The sequence below is a fragment of the Paralichthys olivaceus genome, chromosome 1, assembly GCF_024713975.1.
Source record: "Paralichthys olivaceus isolate ysfri-2021 chromosome 1, ASM2471397v2, whole genome shotgun sequence".
NCBI classification, from domain to species: Eukaryota; Metazoa; Chordata; class Actinopteri; order Pleuronectiformes; family Paralichthyidae; genus Paralichthys; species Paralichthys olivaceus.
The window spans coordinates 12,794,857-12,816,082 of NC_091093.1; the positions used below are offsets into that span (position 1 = coordinate 12,794,857).

The 21,226-nt window shown below is 39.9% G+C and overlaps 1 protein-coding gene across 2 annotated transcripts in view; it reads right to left on the minus strand.

Moving 5' to 3' along the window:
- The window catches only part of LOC109624889 (MAM domain-containing glycosylphosphatidylinositol anchor protein 1), a 172,644-nt gene that overhangs the window by 108,269 nt on the left and 43,149 nt on the right, over positions 1 to 21,226 (minus strand). For both annotated transcript variants that reach the window (XM_069521827.1, XM_020079810.2), the window contains exon 3: positions 16,407 to 16,546. In XM_069521827.1, coding sequence (XP_069377928.1) covers positions 16,407 to 16,546 — 140 coding nt within the window. The remainder of the gene's footprint in view (positions 1 to 16,406; positions 16,547 to 21,226) is intronic.

Below are 21,226 nucleotides of genomic sequence, written 5' to 3' on the forward strand. Positions count from 1 at the left end.
GCCTCCATATATTGTAATTTTACCATGACTTTCCCAAACCCCGACATCACTTTTCTTTCTAAACCTAACCAAACTGTTCTGCTTTTGTTTTGATGATTTTTTTCAGAGTTCTGAAAGGTACGGACTGATGACTGGATTTACTGATAGGAATGTTAACTCGGAGAAAAATTTCAAGGACATTTAAACCAGTTCTTTCATTTTGATTGTCAAAAAATAAAAACAAGGACTCTGTGTACCTGCGTCAGTTTGTTAATAATCAGATGTTTTTTGTGAAAATATGAGTTTTCTAAAGTTGTCAAAAAATGAAAATGATTATGTTAATCTTAGAGACCAGTTCATCAAGATAAGCAGCTGGTTGTGCTAATTCTACAGTAAAATGCCATTTAGCTATGCAGATGAACATATTTGAGATTATGTAATAAAAAGAACGGCAGTCAAACATCAAACTAACTACATTTCATTTGTGTAATGTATTAATTTTAGGAAAGGTCTAGTCCCCACACAGACATGATGCTCTCCTCTATTTTCAGTCTTTCAGTGGACGCCTACATCGCATGCCTCCTGTAAATCAATATTTTTGATTTACATGAGGCACCAACATTTCAACCTCAGCCAACCATAAAAACATTCCTGTATCTATTTTTTTGTTTGTTTGTGTCATAATTTATATTTCAGGTCATTTTCAGGATTTTATGTGCAAATTGTAAGTATGAATAAGAAACAAGTCGATAGAAGCCCACAGAAAACAAACAAAAAAGGGAGTCACAGACTGAAGCTCGTACATGCCCAATAAATAATTCATATACAACCTGTATAAAAATACTGATGAATATATGAGCTTCCTTAAAGATGCTGTGAGTTGCTGTAATGCATGTCTATATAAAACAAATTAAGTGACAAAAAAGCATGGCTAAGACAGATAGCATCTTATTGTCACTGGGCAGCTCATTAAATTGTCTGAATAACTGAACACAAATTATAAATGTGCTTATCTTTTTTATCCTGGTGATAAAATCTCTGTCTGCTCCACAGAATAGGAACTAATGACACCAAGTGTGATGTCCATGATGCTAAACTCAGACCATTAAGAGTTTTGACAAACTCTGTTTGGCTTTTTCATGCTTCAATTATCCCATCTAGCTGTGCCAACACTGTGCGGTAGACAGCTACATGATAAGTACACTCAATTCATCAAATCCACTAACACACACACACACTTCAAAGATGCATCAAAGCCTGTAAACTCATTGGGGCTGCAATGTTGTTCTCGCTTTTGGATGTATATGTGTGTTTGTGTGTGTGTGTGTGCAGTCCATTAATCCCTATTAACCCCTCTGTCTGTTACGAACCCTGACAAGACTATCAACCATGTCCTCTTGAGGAGGTCAGAGAGGATAATGGGCAAAAGTCACAGTGTGTATTTGTGCATGTAAATGTGTGTTTCTTGCTTTCGTGCACACTTGCCTCTCTGTGTCCCTGGATATGTACACAGTATCAGTTTCCATATACACTCTTGCGTGCATATGAGTGTGTGTGTGTGTGTGTGTGTGCGCTGGTTAGAAAGCAGGTTGTATGGATTAGTGGATTATCAAAGCCTGTGTAAACGCTCAGTGTCTGTTTATTCAGCTCTGTTTGTGGGAGGGATTTGAGAAGGCGCACTGCCATTGATCAAACCAGCCAAGGTGAGCAATGAACCGAACCCTGTCTCTCCATGGTTTACTGACTCCAGTTTGCGTGTGTGTGTTTGTGCACAAGGGGGTACGGACGTTTGTGAGAGATAAAAAAGGGGAAGAGAGGGTGAAAGTGAGCATGAAGTGTGCATCTGTGTTATTTGGCTTTTATCCTTTCTATTCAAGGATTAAAAGATGAGTGGAAATCTTACAAATTACAGGCATTTTGTCTGCTCCTGCTTTGGACAGGGAACATTTTAAGAGTTATTCATAGGATTAGAGTTCAGGAACACAAGATTAGGGTTCAAGTCAGGAAGAATATTAATCGCAAGATTAAGTGATAGGAGGCTTTGGAACGAGGCAAATAAAATAACAATATATTACAGTTTATATTAAAAAATATTAAAAAAGCATGTATGATTATTGACGTGTCGCTTTGTCGTTTGTATATGATGAAATTCTATGAAAAGGAGGTTGAGCATGAAATCAGGATGATGTATTGCACTCAAAGGATTACACTCAACGGGTATATGGAAGAAGCACTTGAGCTTAGAATAATACTGCAAAGAGTATTGTTAGATAAGGACAACCGGGGGGTAAAATGCAGGAAAGGTAACAAGAGACAAAGTGTGTGAGGGAAAGAAAAAAAACTGCATGAGTTGGTGAGAAATACAGTAGGCATGTGTGTGAAAGAAAGACTGCATGTGTAAGTGAGATACGGTTATTTTTTTCAGCGAGTGAAAGGGAGAAAAAAAAAGAGAATGATAGAGAATGATATATAAAGTATTGCTGGCAGCGGTGTGATGGCAAGAGAAAAAAGTGCTTCACACTGGGAGTTGCTCCACCAGGGAGGCAGATGAAGCAAAATAGAGAGAGGTGATATTGCAAATAAAGGGGATATTGTGTGCAATGCAGATGACAGCCAGGAGGCACAGGAGCCTTTATCTGCCTGTGACACCAGCAGCTTAAAACCATCAACAGTGTTCTCTTTCACTGACCTCTCCTTCCACACCTCTTTCTTTTCTCTTCCTTCAACAGGCCTGTGATTCTGCTCTTTCTTTTTTTCCCCTTCAGGTCCCAACGGATAGGTCTGGATATCTGTCTCTAGTCCTTTTTCTTTTCCCTCATCTTATCGCGTTTCTCTTCTCCTTCCTTTATTTCTGTACAAAGTACGGTGAAAGCCAAACACTCACTTGTCACCACATCTTGTGTCAAAATTCACATCCGTTTACACCCTTTAAAATATGCACATATTTCCCCACATTTTCACAGCCACACAGATGCATTTGTTGAGTCAGAGCCTTTTGTAATAACAGCTCTTGCATTTACTTAGAAACGTAATGCGAAGAGAAGAGTCGGGATCCCCCTGGGATTCAGCTCGACATGAAATGCAGCAGGTTTTGTTTGCTGTTTTTGTATTCAGCTGGAGAGCTGTATGCTGTCTAGGACACAGATGTTTCCACAGTAGAACAGAAGCAGTGCAGAGAAGAGCGCAGCCTGGTCGAGCATTGCGAGGGGGGAGTTAAGAAGGTTGTGTTTTTTTGAGAGGGTGGGCGGATGGTGCCATTAGCTCATATTCAAGTTGGTTATTGAAGATTGTACTAAAACACTGACCAGAGCCAAGTGGGGCAGTAAATGTTCCATTAGTGGTAACATGTTATGTTACCGTCATTTGCAATAATTCCCTTTTGCACAACATTTGCCCCTAACCAGTGCATAGCACTTTACGAAGTTAAAACCTTTGTGGAATCACAATGTTTTTTTTAAATCAATATAAAAAGATATTGGGTTAAAACCAATAGGGTTCTGGTTTAATGATCTAAGCTAATGGTCTAAGTGCCTATAGGGTGTGTCCATCCACTTTTGGTAGTTTGGCGGGTAAAGAAAGGGTTGGTCACTACATGAATCAAAAGGGTTTTAGCCTCTTTTATTGGTGTCGACCTCTAATGCACCTTGTTGGGCAGAATTACCATAGAAAGAAACAGGGTTGGACGCTAATGAAGAAGACTTCAGACTAGCAAGTGAGAGAATAACTTCTTTTGGGGAAATGTTTACTGGCATCGAGTGAGAAAAAGGCTCATGTTATGTTGACTTCTATAGAAACTGACATTATTTTGCAATCAGTGGAGTTGACCTTTGTCAATCGTGGGGATAATACAAATTTTGTGTGGTTCCACCTTGGCAAGACTTCCTGAACCCATAGTCAACGTCCATTTTTATACAGTCTATGGCTATACTCCGATTTTCTGGTGCTGCCCTCAGTTTGGAAAACATTTTAATATTTCACCAGGTGTTATTCAGTTGCTATGTCTTTGAAGTCTAAACCCAGACAGTGAAGTCAGTATTGTTTGATGAAACACTGACTCTCTCCATTTGAGGCTTCGAGCTGAAACCAGATAGTTTTGGGACATTCAGCAGCACCAGTATTCTCACTGCAGCAAAGACATGTTGTTATTGAGGTGATGTGCAATGAATTATGGATTCCAGCTGTTTATATGAATTACATGAATAAACTTGATTGGAATTGTCAACCATGCAACAGCCTGACAGGCAAGTCAGCATTTTAATAACGGGAGCTCACAGCATCTCCAGCCACAGTAAATGGCCTGTGCTCCATAATACAGATGGATATTAACAATACACTGAGGTGTCAGTTTATTAGGTATGTACACCTTGCAAAATCCACTGCAATCCAATACAGAGGCCCTGCAATAAAGCCTAACTCAACGGAGCTTATGATGTTTACTGGACAAAATATTACATACATCTTTCAAAGTTCAACCTCCAAAATGGCAGTGGAGTTGAATCAACACCGGCCTGACACGCTGTCAACAGAGAGTGAACATTATGAGCTTTATAAAGGTAGGATTTATCACACAACTCCTGTAGCTGTTTGCCAGTCGCTGAATGTAAAGAATAAACTGGCAACAGATTTCAGCTTCAAAGCTGTGAAGGCTTGTAAGGAAAGAGGGAGATAAGGAGAGAAGGGTGTGTGCTGCTTCAGGTCATGAGGGAGACAGCTAATGTGTGGCAACTACACTGACGGGTCAGTGGCCTGCAGCTGTCTGTCTAAACCTCTGTCTCCCCCCTCTCACCAAACTTTTGTATGTTTGTGTGTCTCACTTCTTCTCATCTCTATTTCCCTCTGCTCCTCCTGTCTCTAAGCTTTAAGCTGTTTCTAACATCCCTCTTCTACCCCTTCACACACCACATGCAAGCACACACACAGCTTCCCTCCCTCTCCTGATCTGTCTCTCAGAGTGACACATCACAACAGGACGCAGCAGATACGCTCCAATGGCTGTCGGACCCTTTTGCCCTTCTGTCGAAAGAGGAAACGGCCAATGTTGCACAACAATACAGGGAGAAAACTTAATTCTGAAATACCATTCACATCTTTGTCTCTATGTTGACATGCTAACAATATTCAGCACAGTTATAATAAATAAAAACTTAAATTATAAAAACAAAACAGCTAGTTTCAACTCCTTCTCTTCACATATAATTGAAATTACCACAAACACAAATTCCAACCATATAGTGAAATGCTGCCATGAAAAGTTCAAAAATTATTTTTTTTTCAAACATCACTTTAAGCAGTGTTTAACTCACAAGGTTGCCCCCTCTCTGTGCCGTGGCTGCTTCCTGGGGTGTTACAGAGTTTGAATCCTTTATATTCCCTTTCAGTCACCGAGCGCTTGCCAGGCTTTCTACAATTTCTCTAACTCCTTTCTTGATATAACTCCAGCAGAGTTGACGATACAGTGCTTTATCCATCCAACTGGCTCACTTACCACGAATAGGCTTAAGATAGTAATCCTGTTATCGGGGAATACTACTTGGCACGGATGCAAACCCAAACACACACACAGGCACGAAGACAAACATGGAGAGAGGATGCAACATCTGAGCGAGCAGTGTGGGAGAGGAGGAAAAGAAAAAGGCAGAAATGACAGTAATAAACAAAAAGGAGTAGCGCAGGTTTATAATAGTTTAAACAGATGAAGAGACACAGAAGAAATTGTCCCCTCTCTGCTTTGCAAACTATGGATACATTGAAAGACTGGAAGTGACAAGGCGTGGATGACATACAATATAAAACAAAACCAACGTGCCCATTGAAATATCTGTTTTAATTATCTGTCAAAGAAAGGAGAGATGAGGGGGGGTGATATAATGAGGCAGCTGAGGGAAGAAGGAAAAAAAGGAGGTGGTAAAAGAGTAAGAGACTAGAGTGAACAATAAATATCATTTCAAGCATCGCTGCCTGAATGGATGTTACGATGCTGATTCATGGCATCAGGTGTGTGGAAGTTCAGGGAGAAGAGAGCAATGAAAGAGATGTATGCGTGGGAACAGGTGAAAGGAAGAAAGAGCACTGAATTTTCTTTCTTATTTCTATAATCTGGAGAAACGTGGGAGAATAAAATTGGTAAAAGGGAAAGTGGCAGTGAGAAGAGGGGAAGAAAGAAGGAGCTGAGAGTGCTGAGAAAAAGGGATGAAAAGGTGAACAGGAGAGGAGGAATAATGGACATGAAAAGGGTGGACAACAATGCGGAGGAATGTGGAGCAGACGTTTAACAGAGCTGATCGAGAATTGAAATGGAGCGGAAATATAAGATGAATATTTCTTTATAATGTCAGCTAAATGGTGTTTTCATTTTGCAATCTTCATTTATTAACATCTGCCTGTGTAAAAGTGTAATCGATGGCCTAGGTAATTGACAGGACTACTTAAAGCATGAAATGGAACTTGGTTATTGTCAAAAAGAACACGGTTGATTTCACATCAATAAACTCTTTTTTACCTGAGACACTTAACCAGCTTGTATCTGAATAATAAGCAGCGGCTGCCGTCACTCTGCCTTTTTTTATATCAGTGTGAAACACCTTCCACAGCTCTGTGTAAAGATCACACAGCAGAAAGTTCAATAAAACTGACTCATTGATATTGAATCCACCATCGGCCTCTCTAACCTTGTCATACGATATGAATGCCTTCATCCCTCGATCTGCCTCTGCAATATGATACCCAGGCTGTGGGGAAATTACAGGAAGCAGAGGAATCATGCATGTGCGATAATATCCTGATCTAATGTGTTTGTTAAGTCACTGATGCAGATGACGGTGATATAAGTTTAGTTTGCTCGTAAACATGTAACATAACTAATAATACACTAAAGCTCAACCGATGGTTTCTATGGCTTGTTCTTAAAAGAAATTTCAGGATTTACAGGAATTTTAACATTGCTAAAATCATAAGATTCATTCTATCCTTCTTGCAAAAATATAATAATACAAATTTAATTTTGTGGACATACTTCAAGAGTTTATTTTGACCATCACATGGCTTAAATAGGAGAGGATCAAACAGCAGCAGACAGAGTCAGCTATCTCTAAAGAGACATGTCGATGGTCGTCAGTCACTATGTCAGCAGCCACCTTACACGCTCCGTCCATGTTGGATCTGTTAGTTGTAATGAGCAATGGATCATTAGCACAAGCACAGCATTAGGTGCAGAAATTTGAGCTCTTCCTATCTTTCTTTCTTTGTGTGTGCGTGTGTGTGTGTGTGTGTGTGTGTGTGTGTGTGTGTGTGCGCAGAGATGAGGATGATGTCATCGCTGAGTGGCAAGATGATGCATGGCTGCTGAGAAGGAAAAAAAGCCTGATAGACATCTACACTGCAGCATTATTAAGGTTGTAAAGATTGATTCACATCTGATAACTGAAAATATATATCTACTTAAAAAATCAAATATCTTACACTGCCAAAATTGTAATGACAGAGCTTTTAGCTAATTTACGTTACAATAAAATAACAAGGTTTTATTTCAGATATGTTTAGAGGTGCACACTAGTGCAAATTAGCAACACATCAAGTTAGTTTTCCAGTTTTCAAAATAGGATTTTGATTAGTGTCAAAAACATATATCCCCTGAACATATCAAATATCTAGTGAAGCTTAACTGGTAATAACAGTGTTTTTACTTCTATGTTGAGATAAAGTAAAGATGCTTTTCATTTCAGATATTTTGAAAGCCACCCCCATGCACAGTGACTTAAATGAGAAACCCACTACCTGTTTTCCAGTTTAGAAAATAAGAGAGGATAAGATCAGAGTTTAATTGATTAATTAAAGGGAATTCTTGTGCGAGCTTGCACCAATATTACAGTACAGTAAATGACATTGTAATTAAATAATGTGCTTCTCATCTGTCATGTTTTTATCTGTCCTCTTTGTGTAGCAGTTTGTAACAACTGCTTTGAAAGGTGTTAAACCATCTATCTATCTATAATGTCTATATAGTCGTCTTTTACGAAACATATCAGTTGACTTTATGAACAGACATACAAACATAGACCTTTATTATTTTTAGCTTGCCTGCGAAGAGCAGAGCGTTACCACGGCAGCAGACACTCCAGAGATACTCAAATGTATAGACGAGGTATAAAAGAGTCTAGTACAACACTGTGTGTCCAGACTCATCACCAGCAATATTAACTGTTCCTGTTTTTGCTTCCAGAACTAATTTGATTCTGTCTTTGTTCCCACACTGTCTCAAGTAGTCAAGGACACTCTGCCAGACACATCTGAAGTAGTTTGGTGTCAAAGTTTCCATTTGAAATAGAGTGTGAGGTAAAGTCACATGCAGACAGTGACACAAAAAGTACAATTTTAAAGTCAAAGTGATTAGGTTGATTAGATATCTGGATTTTTTCAAACACATCTCAGAGGCAGAGGACTGCAAATATTCCACATTGAAAATGGCAACAGCTTTCTTTCTGCTATAAACAAGATGTGTAGGAGATGCAGTTGCTCCCTTTTCATTTCAAGTGTAAGTGGGTAGCACACATAGGTTAACCTACAAACATAATAAACACAATATACCAGCTCATCGTGACATCTTGATCCTGTTTGTTGGATTAAGGGTCAGCATGTCGTTTGCACACTGATGTATTCATCACCTGTTTTCATTGGGCTCCCTGTATATTTTACTCTATCATCTCTACAACTATTTACATTCATACTCTAAAAACACATTTAACATATGTGGCTGTGGTTTTATTAGAAACACATCTATGCATTTATTTTCTCAAGATTTCAATACAAGCTGCATCCCCATAACCAGTGCTGCTCTCTCTTTCTCAAATCTGTCTTATTGTAAATGTTATAATTTTTCATAACTACTTTAGACTGACTCACCAGATGCACAATGTGGCTATTAAGCTGCTTATTGGCGCCCAGTTTATCCTCCTCTCCTCCCATTTAAGCTGAAGATGACAAACTGTGATGATGATTTGAATCAAACAATCCCACAGTGAAAAGTGCATTTTTGTTGTGTTTTCTTTACAGGTAATTGTCCATTTGTTCATGTTCCATTCTCTGCATCTTCATCTTAGTGCCACCCAAAGACTGTGTCAAGATGAACAACGCATCTCCACTTTCTACCACTATCCAGAAATAAGGCCAAAATATCCAGCATACGAATGCTGCTGTCTCGAAATACACACGCTCGACCAATCGGGAGTCAGTCTCAGCTGTCAATCATGTTTTTTCACTCCAATGGTATAGCATCAAATAACAAAATAATCCAAAGTTACTGAAAGAATAAACAGTCGAACAAACAGAATTTATAGAAACTGTCTTTGGGAAAAGGCGTGCACTCATAGATTTCCATGCCCCAGCTGCTAACATGGAGGAGTCTGGGCTACTACAGCCAGCCACCAGATGGCGATCAAGATGCTCTGGCTTCTGTTTTGGGGAGCCATCATGTCATCCATCTTTATATACAGTTTATAGTGCCACCCAATGATTGGTTCAAAGAAATCATCAGTCAACAAGTTCAACCTCACATTCCCACCTGTCTCATGACCTCCCTCCTTCACTTCTTGATCTTCTTCTTTCTTCTCCCTTGTTCTGTCTCTCCATCCAGTTAGGGGTCGTGCAGTGACCTTGTTTGTGTCCAGCTTGTGTTCCTACTGAGTGCCTAGGCAGCCTCGCGCTGCCACCTGATCAGCCTTGCTCTCAGCCTCACTATCGATCGCCTTCCACTCACCCCTCAAGGACAGAAATCCAAACCCACATTCCAAACCACAGCCCCCATCTCCCTCCCTCTAGCCCACCCCACTTCTTTCTGCCTCTCCACTTTTCTCTGCTATGGCTCCCTCCACCTTTACGTCGCTTATAGAATCACACACACACACGCACGTTGGTCTCAAGGTTGCAATGACCAGCAGACCCATGAATAAATAATAAGGAGGTAGGAATCACTTTCAGAAAAACCATTTACTCTCCTATTGTGTTCTTGAAGAAGCTATGTGATTGTGTGTGTGTGTGTGTGTGTGTGTGTGTGTCTGTGTGTGTCTGTGTGTGTGTGTGTTTGACAAGAAAAGCTTTGTGAGCGAGACTACAGTGCTTTGTTAACTAAAAGGTCTGCTGTCCCTGGAGTTAACTTGAACGATGCTACAAGCACCTTCTAGGTGACCTCTAACACTCAGGTTTTTTATCCTTTCTTTCTTTCTTTCCGTCTTCATTGTTTCTCAATAGGTGTAATCTTTGCATTTGGCAGGAGGACAGTAATCATTGCATATCATTTCCTTACCCTGTTGCCTGCAGCCTTGAAAGTCTGACTTGAAAAACCTCAACATTTCTTAAAATGGTTGTATTTGTGAAGAGAAGGAGTTGAAACTAGCTGTTTTGTTCTTATAATTTATACCCTGACGTTTTTTAAACCCAGCTGCACCTTCAGCCGCACAAGTAGAAGAGTGAACGGTATCATACGCGAAACTTCAGTTTCAAAACATGTCATCTATAAGATTACTTTAATTTGCTGTGTATTCCTACATATATGTATTTCAGTTATTTTTCAGATATGGCTGTCAAACTAATAATGAATCTATGTCGTTCATTCTCTGTATGAATTTGTTTTTTAAATGGTTTAACCTGAGCCAGGTCATGCAACTATGAGCACTACGCACTTTTTATATACAGTCTATGACTGCGCACTGATATTTGATCAGTCAGCTGATTCACTGAGCCCAGGTATTGGTATCAGGAAGAGAAAATGGTATCAGAGCATCTACATTTGGAGATGAAGAGAAATCAGACAAGGATGAAGGAGGTGTATAGAGAAGAATGGTGTGAAGAGAAAGACAAAGCAAAGGAGGCAAAGAAAGATTGAAAGACAGAGAAATTAGTAGATTTCTCTCCTCTGTACGGGTAAGGACGAGGATCAATGCATCAATCCAATCTAACTCAGGCCAAAGTAAACAATCAGTCTTGATAAAGAACTGGATAAATCCTCAATCAGACTCATTCTCAGTAAAGCAGCTGTTTATTGGGCTGGCCTCACAGGGCTGAATTGGATCCCTCACTTTTCTGAGGGAGGTGAAGAAAGTGGGTGAAAGTGAAGAGAGTCTAGATCATATCAGATTTGAGTTTTTCAAGCAAAATGGTCCATACACTAAGAAAAATAACACAAGGTATGAAAGAATTTCCCAGTAATGCATTGAGACTGAAAATGAAGGCAAAAACATTTCCAATCAGAACTTAAATAGACCCATCAAAATGTGGGACGCAGGCAGCTCTCCCAAAGACAAAGACCAGACACAGACAAAAGATCCTCAACTGCTACACAACTTATCCGATGAATAAAATATGACGCTGTAATGTATTTTAAGCCTGAGTGTGGTCCTCTCTGCTGTGGGGATGTTTATCAATAAAAATATTAAAATCCTGTTTGACCAAATTTGTATGTATATTGTTTCCCTGAAGACACAGACTACATCATGCTAGAGGAGTACATCCATAAATAATAACATGCAGACAACTTGAACATCTTGTGTGTCCACCAACACCTAGAGGCCAATACCAACCTCACAGCACAGAAAGAGAAAAGGAAGAAAACGTGGCTCACTTTGCTGGATGCTCAAATGTATATTTCTTTTTTTTAATTCATGAAGAGTTTGCCAAAAAATGCTAATGTCTTTTCCAAAATTATTGCCAACATTAAAGCAAAAGATGTTGGCTCCCCTACCTAAGAATTGCTGAACATGCATGCACTGAATGTTTAGTTTTTTTGTTTCGAATGTTGCTTTCCGTTGACGACATCTTATTTGGCTGAGATCAGTGCTAATTGGTCAGAACTTTCAAAATGTCGGGAACCTTTGCAACACTGCAGTTTAATACACTTACACAATTGTAAATCAAATTTATGAGGCAGCCAATAACCAAATACGGAGAAATGGGTCAGCACAAGGAAGTGACATTCTGTACAAATCTGCCAAAACAAATGCAAACTAACTGCCTCATTGTGAGTGGTGAGTGTACTGTATGCTTTTGAGACATGGATTGCTGTAAAGTTCCCCAGGTCAATGTCCCAGATTATTTAAATCCCAAAGCCCCCTAAAAAAATAAAAAATAAAAAGGGGGCTTTGGGATTGGAAGTGAAAAGAGGCTTTATGAGCTTTCATTTTTGCTCACAATGGCCAAAGAAGGTAATAAAAAAATGGCCTGAGACATGACAACTTTGTGCAGTGACAGAACTGGGAGTCCATGGCTGTGAAGAAGAGGAGGAATGCGGAAAGTTGAAAGGATGGATGAAGGAGAGCTGCGGTGGCAGGGATCAGGTTATCAATACAGCCAATGGAGCGCACTGGAAACTCTGTAAGCCCAATGGGACCAAATGCAGAATGCTGCAGTGAGCTGCTCCAGCACAACGCCCTGGGACAGAGGTCAGCACTCACACTTCATTTCTATTTTACTCTGTTTTATTCTACTATACAGGCTGGAAGCTAATCTGACTTCCCTAGTTATTGTAGATGATTCTTGTTTACTTGTATTTGTCAGATTTGGACATTTTGTTGCTTTGGAGATGTTAGATGCAGTTAAGGGTTAGCACACGAATGGCAGAAAGATATGGGATGACATGTGACATAGGTCGGACCATCAAACGCTCGCTTTTTGCCAGCAACAGCTTCAAATGTGTACATTTTTTTATTAGATCTCTATTTTCTCTACTATAATGTGCTGTCACATACACTATCCATTGTGCTCGCCTGCACTGCTTGCACAAAGTAGTAATGCATACACACACACACACACACACACACAGGATTGCAGACATGATTATCTTGACTTTGAATCGTTCTTTCCTCTTTATCTCAATGAGCATCAGCATTTTTCCTCTTATCTCTTATCACTCTATCTTTCTTCAATCCTCCAGGGTCGCCGTAGTCTGTCATCGTTCAATTTCTGTTTTATTGTCCTTCCACTGTTTCATTCTGTCATTATTATCCAATCTCTGCCCACCCCTCTCTCTCCCTCTCTCTCTCTCTCTCTCCTGTATTTGCACATTGTGCACGTGCACTTGACAGCCTCTGATTACATTCTCACTGACCAGCGTTGACCACACTGTTATTGGCATATTTTTTGCATTCGACAGTTTCATGAACTGTTACATCATGTTGTATATTTCAATGTATATTTCACACATGCATCTGCAGAAACAAGTCAGTTATTGTCATTTTTGGGGCAACTATAATTTCCGGGACATTCAACTCTGACTTGATTTCACTTTTGATACAAGGAAACAAAATGTGAATTTATACAAAGTATAATATAAGTGGAATGAAGAATATCAGAAATAGTCTCTGTGCTGTTAACTGTGGTACTAACAATAAAAAGCATTTGCATCATATGATTGCTTGCTTTACTTACAGAATTCAAAGTTTCCACTGGTTGAGAACCTACTGTATTTCAGTACCACATTTATTGCAGCAAACTAATCTCACAGTTACAAGTTTTCAGCTTTCAACCACATGTCATTGCCTTCTAAGGTGTTTGCATCTGACTTATCTGTCATCTTACATCATTATCTCTTCTCTTTTTGAGTTGAGAACGTTTTTATCCCAAATGACAGCTATGAAGAAAGCTGTAACAACTGAGTGGGATTCATTCAGAAACGAAGACCATGAGATCAGGTAGGAAAAAAGAATTGTGGACCTTCATATGTATCTTTCAGTCATGCATACACAACCTAATCTCAAGAAAAATAGACAGAAAGACAAGAATTAATTGGAAAAACCATCAACAATGTTGTTATAATAAAAACAAATGGTTCAGCTGATGCGCCTTTTAGATATTATTCAGTTGTTTTCTGAATATTTAATTAAATGAGATGCATTTTGGTCACTTTAGACTCTTACAGGGAATATCTCATCTACATTTTGAAATAGTTTTGCTAAATATTTTGCTTTTTTAGTTGATCTGTCAATGATTCAAAATACATAATGTGTAGGAACTGAAGCTTTTTCACTGCTGCATCTCTACACCAAAGTCTGTCTGTTTGTTTGCCTCCATCTGCCTTTGTTTGTCAGTGTGTGTGTATTCATATACATTTTACATGTCAGTGTCTTTTAGCCTGAGGCAGGGTAAGTTTTGCTTGTGCACATACACTATATATATTTTACATTCTGGCTGTGACCAATGTGATCATTATTCAAAATACGCTCCAACCTCCGACCCACAGAACAAGCAATCACTGACACAATTTCCTGCATCTTACTGCTCCAGGGGAATGAATTTGTGGAGTACGCTTTTTCCAACTTCATTTTGTGTAATTATTATTCCAGCACTAGTGAAAATAAAAGTTTTGCTAAAAGTTGGTTTGCATTTGTTTGGGGGCACGTGGCCTGTAAATGTGGTTTGTATCCATGTGTGTGTGTGTGAGAGAGAGAAAGATGGATGGTTCAAATGAGCGAGAAATGACAGCCACAGCTAATATAGACAGGTTAGGTCAACATTCACTATGTAATTAGATATTTCAGTTACATTGAGATAATTAGTTTGCATCTACAACTACACAACAAATTGTCTCTCTCTCTCGCTCTCTCTCTCACACACACACACATACACAAAATCGATACACACATAAACACAGACTAAAGAAAACCGGGTCCAGACACACAGGCACTGTTTTATTCATGATGATGTGATGGCAGTGGACGTGCACCTGTGGGGAACACAGCTTTTCTCACCTCACACACTCCTGCACAAATACACACAAAACACACAACCCTTTGCAGTCACCTCAGTTTATTTTACATCTTGGTCTGTAACAACTCATGCAGTCACTCATGCGCAGGCCCAGACACACACATGTTGTCATAGGTCGCTTTTGGGGACTTAGCATACACTTACATTGATTTCCACTCACACACATGCACACATCCGATCCAAAATGGTTCTGCAGGGGTTCAACCCAGGAAACCAGATGAGTCTAAATTTGGCTACTGCAACGTGTGTGTGTGTGTGTGTGTGTGTGTGTGTGTGTGTGTGTGTGTGTGTGTGTGTGTGTGTGTGTATTTGATATACTGTATTTTTGACTGCTCGCCAATTTAGCTGTGTTTTTGTGTAAAATGTTCAAATGTGATGATATTGGGAAAAATAAAGGCAGTGCTATTTTTAAACCAACTGATTGGCAACATGCCACACACAGCACGGGTGTCTGAGTCTGAGCTGTTGTATAAAAGCATTTGTTCTTCTTCACTTCTTCCCAGTGTAGTTTTAAAGAAAAACATAGTGAAATGTAGATTTGAATGTATGCATTGGACAGAAAATCATTTCATACTGCAAATATATCAAATATATATATGTTCGTGCTTTACAACATTAATAACTCTGATAAGACCTTAGGCTTTGCAATACTGGTGTAAGGAGAATTGGACTCTTATGAAGAGTCGATATTATCTAGAAACTGAGGCCTACACAGTCAATCCAACATTTTTTTTAAGAAGTTCAACAATTTGAAATGAAGAAAGAGGCAGACACAAGTGCTGATCAAGGCTAATTCTTTATCATCTTTCATCACGATTCACAGCTCTGATGTGGTCATTTGACTCCCTCTATTTAAATCCATATAGAAACTATTGAGGGCTTCTCAAGGAGAACACACCTTTGCCAAGGCTGACGCACCACCTCAACATGTTAAAGAAAGTGAAAAAATAATTCAAAAGCCTGATTATCAAGAATGGGTTCTTCCTTGGTTTACAGCCCACACCTCACAAAACCTCATGAAAATCTTTTCAGTAGTTTTTGTGTAATCTGCTAACACTAATCAAATGTATGAGAATAGCACTGAGAAGAATGCATACCTCAGCCGAGGCCCAACAGTCTCCTTAAATTCAATCAGGGTGCACCAAATTGTACACACTATCAGATATCAGTCCTCTAAATGTGCGAAACAAAGTTCATATAGATCCCTGAATTATTTCCTGGGGAATTGGTGAAACAACTAAATTGCACAATTTTAAGGAAAGTAAAAACAATCCACCATTTAATGGGTTATATATATATTGTTAATCCATGGAGTTATTTTACATAATCCTGCTAACAAATTCAGATGAAAACACAACCTCCTTGGCTGAGGTAAAAATAAACGAGAGAACTTGATGTTGGTTATTTTATTGGGTTATATTCTTGACCAAAAAATGTTTGGCTCATTCATCCATCCAAACACAGGAAAGCTGTCAATCTCTCTATCCATCAGTTATGTTCATGCAGTAAATATTGTTTGTTGCATTGTTGACAGCTTGTGTTCGGAGCCTCAACAAACACTATTGTCCATGTGTCCTTGAGCAAGAGTCTCTAAACCTCCCCCTGAATGACGGCATCAGCATCCTGACACATGTAAAACAGCACGTTGATGCTCAGCAGGTGGTGTGGGAGCTCACCTGTGGCCGTGGGTGTCCCTTGACGATACACTGAAGAACGAGTGTGTCTCCTTCTTTGATGGTGTAGATTCTCTCGCTGATGTTATCATCCTTGACGTTACATGCTGCGCCTGAGTGTACGATCTGGGCATTAGCTGGAGCTGTGAGCGTACACACACACACACACACACACACCGACACAAACAGAGACAGGCACATACACGTATTCACACAAACACAGAGGGAGAGAAACCACATTACATGTTTAGTAATATCTCTACAGCAGAAAGGTCATTGTTTTGTGATTGTGTGTGATGATGAGTATTAGTATCTATGACTCAGATTGAAAAAAGTAGCACAAGACATTTTGTAAAACTGATGAGTGATACAGGTGATAAGGTTTGCTGACAAATTGTCCATTTTGACAATCTGAGGAATTATGATTCAACCAACAGCGTTATTTTTCATTTTGTTTGTAAACTTGGGTCATAGCAACAGTCACACTGTAGAAATTTTAGGTCCTAAATTTCCAATGCTCATCTTTGGTTTTTAAAGCCTGTAAACCAGCAATGTCAAAACCATAGATTTCACCACGCTCATTAATCCATTGTTGACTTTGTCTGCACAGCGTAAGGGGCCTTATGACCACATTGAGGTGGTGTTGAATAGCAATCAGAAACTTACAATCAAAACCTAGAGATGTTCCGATAACATGTTTCCTCTGCCAATACGGATTCAGATACCTGGATTTGCGTATTGGCAGATACAGTTGAAAAGAAACCAACCTAAACTTCTCTGAAAACAAGACTTGCCAACAGAAGAGCAGCGCAACTGCGGCTTGGCACGGTGAAGAAGACATGGCTTCTGGGAAAAGAAAATTGCAGTTTTATCAGCGTGAAACTAATTTATTTTAAATATAGTGCATAGATTTGTGTACTCGCCGACACCCAACCAAGCATTTCCAGAAGTATCAGAGGTGTTTCTGATGCTGGTATCACGACTTCTCTTGTGGTTTACATAAAAAAAAAAACACTGAAGAACAAATGAATGGAGGTATGAAGGTTAAGCAAGTATCAGCTGTCATTGTTTTTTTTCCATCAAGCGTGTTTATTAATTTCAAAATCACACAATCACACTACAACAAATAATACAGGTGCAAAACAGAACTGTCACAGTAAGTGTTATCTTCAATGAGGCCCACATGACAGAGCATTAGCATGCGTTATTTTGCACAGCCCAAATCATAAATCATCCTTCAGATTCACTGGTAGTTATCAGCTGTCATTGTTACAAATTCAAAAAATACTGTTTTCATTTGCACAATAATAATAACTTTATTTGTATAGCACTTAGCAACGAGATGGTTGTATCCAGAAGCTCAAATCCTTTCACTGATTTTACATTTTTCCCTTGCACCACACTCAAGTCCACTTCACAATACTGAAGAAACAACAGGCTGTGACGGCAGCAGCAGAAATAATGGATGACAGATGCATGATGGGAGCTTTCTGCAATGGTGACAACTACAATATAAAGTCTGCACAGCACTGACCCATGAGGGCTGGCTGGCGTGCAAGTAACCTCAGATGGCTTCATCTCCCTTATGATGAAGGGAGACAGGAGGGAGGAGGGGAGAGACAAAGACGGAGCGAGGGAAGCAGCGGGTGAGGAGAAAAAGGCTGGAGAGATGTGTGAAACCCCAGAGAGAGGCGTGGGGGACAGCCTCGCACAATGATGTGATTATCATTGATTCATAGGGCGAACAAATCTTCACTGTTCTATACAACTGTTATCATTGAGCAGACAGGAGGGAAGTGGGCAGGCTGTTCACCTTAAACCTCAACTCGATCAGACATAACAACGCAGAGCCAGAAAATCTAGTTCAGAGTGGGAGAAGACCCTGAATGTGTCTCTGTGTGTTGTCGTTTGCGGAACAAGTCGAGCCGAGTCATTAATGGCTTAAGGTACTGGGACAAAGCGAGTGTGCCTGTCCACTTACATTTCTGCATCCTCAAGACACAGAAGAGGGAATAGAGACAAAGGAAAAGACTGCAGGTCTGACTCAGCTCCAGCTTCAGCCATGTGGTTATTTAAAAACCTGTGAGATTGTCTTTTTATTTTGCTCCTAAAGCCGAGTTGCACAGTTAGCACTATACAATTTACTGACGTGTTTAGCAGTCATGCAGGAAGTCACACACTACACAATCTTTCACCAGGAGAAACCCTCGGCTGGTGCCCAAACTATGTTTAATCACAAAAACCAACACAATGAATCCTGCTTTTCTTTGTCATCCTGCAACGGAATGATACATCAGACTGGAGAAGGTGAAACAATTCAGATTTGTGTCCGAAAATCGTTTGAGCTTGAGGAAAAACTAACCAAGCCCTAACGGAACCCAAGGCATCTGACCCAGTGTGTTATCTGTATGCACAGGATGCAATTAAAGTATGAGCTGCACTGAGTTTGTGTCACTCTCTCCCTCACACACGTGGTTATTGCTCCTCTTCCCCAGCTTTGGACATGTGAAGCATAAAAAGCACATACCCTTCACCACCTTAGAACAGGCTGGAAATCAGATCGGAATCTTTGCGACTTGTCTGGGACACATCTGCAAGCCTCTCTGATTGCGTTGTTGAAGTGTTCACACAGAGCTATAATGACTGCCGATCCAGTGCCGACTGTGAAATCAGACTGAAAATCATATAGTGTGAGCTATGCTGTAACCAGGTGGGTAACTACACAAACAGAAGCAATTTTGCCATAATCTCCTCCAGAGGCAGTTTAGAGTGTTAAATAAGCCTCTTTGTATAAAAGTGGGCATTTTGGAGATCTTAAGAAAATATCACAGCACATCACAACAGCTGACTGGCAACTGAAAAGAATCCTTTCAACATTTTTGCTCAGCTATCTTTGTGTTGTCCTTTTTTTCTTGAATTGCATATTTTGGAGAAGAAAAGAGAAAACAGAGAGTTTGTGGTGTGATTCCCACGGTCTGTGTATTTTCTGGAGTGTGTGTTGGTAAAGGCTGTAGAAATAATGAAAGTGAACGCCCGTTTGAATATGAGACGTAATAATCTCCACTATTATGTTTGAGGAGCTCATCCACAGAGCCTTCAATCATTCGCTCCTCAGTCGAATCATGATTCTTCCATAGACCTCCTCAGCGTACCGCTGCCTTTTCTTCTGTGTAGCCACATGCAAATACAAACACACACACACAGACTGACAAACTCATACCACAAAACCCACAGTATACACAGTATACTTCATTACTCTTGCAGCAGCTTTCTATATTCAATCAGACTGCTTTTTAAGTTCTCTCCTTCATGTTATCCTGCTTGCTGAGTTAAAAAAAAAAATTAAAATCAAATGCACTTGATGTAAAACCCCAAAACATGATCACATGATGTAAATATAAGTTCAACTTTAAATGCTACTCTCCAAGATATGGAAGATATCAAGTGATTTAGTTTTAGCATTAAAGAAGAAAACTCACATTTAATGATAATTTAACTAAAGTAGGTTGTCTGTGCACTCTTCAGCTCAGCCTCGGGTTCACACATGGGAGCTGCACAGTATAATTACAGTTTTTATCTGATGGATACCGAGTAGATCCAGTCGTGCAATTGGGGGTTAAGGGCCTTGCTGAAATGCATGTTGATAACAGTAGCAATGGGAGATGAGATCATGTCTTCTTTATGTTTCCCTCTGTCACATTTTCCTAGTTAGCCTGCATTTGACCAGTGAATATCCATGAATACACGCAAACTGTGACCTGTAGGCCACCACCTCCCCAGTGCAAATCCCAATGAATCAATCGATGTAAACCTAATGCATGAAAAGGTAAAATGCATTAAAAACACTGTGGGGCAACAGTGCTGAGATCCATGAAGGTATACTGCGCTAAATCAGAAAGACGGGGAGCTGATATAAATGGTGAATAATTGTCTCCTTACAACTTATTGGCGTGTCTGCATTAGTTTGCCGGCGAGGGAGGGCGGTCGGACAGAGCAGCTCCTCTGTCTGCTCTCGCCTCCAGCAGTTTAGCTGCTTCAACTGCCTGATGGACTAAGGAACAGGAGCCTGAGAGAGGAGGGGGAGGAGGAGACAGAGGCAGAAGAGAGAGAGAAGGAAGAGTTGAGAGTGGCAGCAGAGAGGCAGAAGAGAGAGAGAAGGAAGAGTTGAGAGTGGCAGCAGAGAGGATGAGTTAAAAAAGAAGAAAAGAGAGGAAGACGGAGGTGTGAGAGATGAACAGCAAACTAAAGGAAAGGGGGGAAAGGAAAAAGCGTCAAATGAGGAATAAACAATGATAAGCAGAAGAGACAGAGAAATGGAAGCAAGGACAGGGTGAAGATTAAATGTAAGCTGGTATCTGATAAGTGAAGGTATAAACAATTAAATGGGAATAAGTGCATGTGATATAATAATAATAATAGATATAGAAGAAGTAGATGGTGAAAATAGACAGAGTAAGAAGGTGAAGTCATCCAGAGAAGACAGACTCACAGGCCAGGGGGAGGAGAGGCTGCATGGGAATCGGTGCTCGTCAGTGGGGCAAAGGCAATGAAAGCAAAACAAAGGAATGATGCAAACAACGCAAGAGAGTGCCACAGGTTTCAGAAACACTGACTCTCTCTTCTAGTCTCACATACACACACGAGCCAATATAAACAAACTGGACATAAAACTAACCCTATGAGAAACCATCATAATGTGGAGATATTCACTGAAGTTATATTTGCTGATGAGAGTAGTTGCATCCCATAACCTCACACATGCAAAAACCGTCCTTTACTTTGAGGAGCTGTCAGGTTGTCAATGTTTTTATGCAGTCTATATC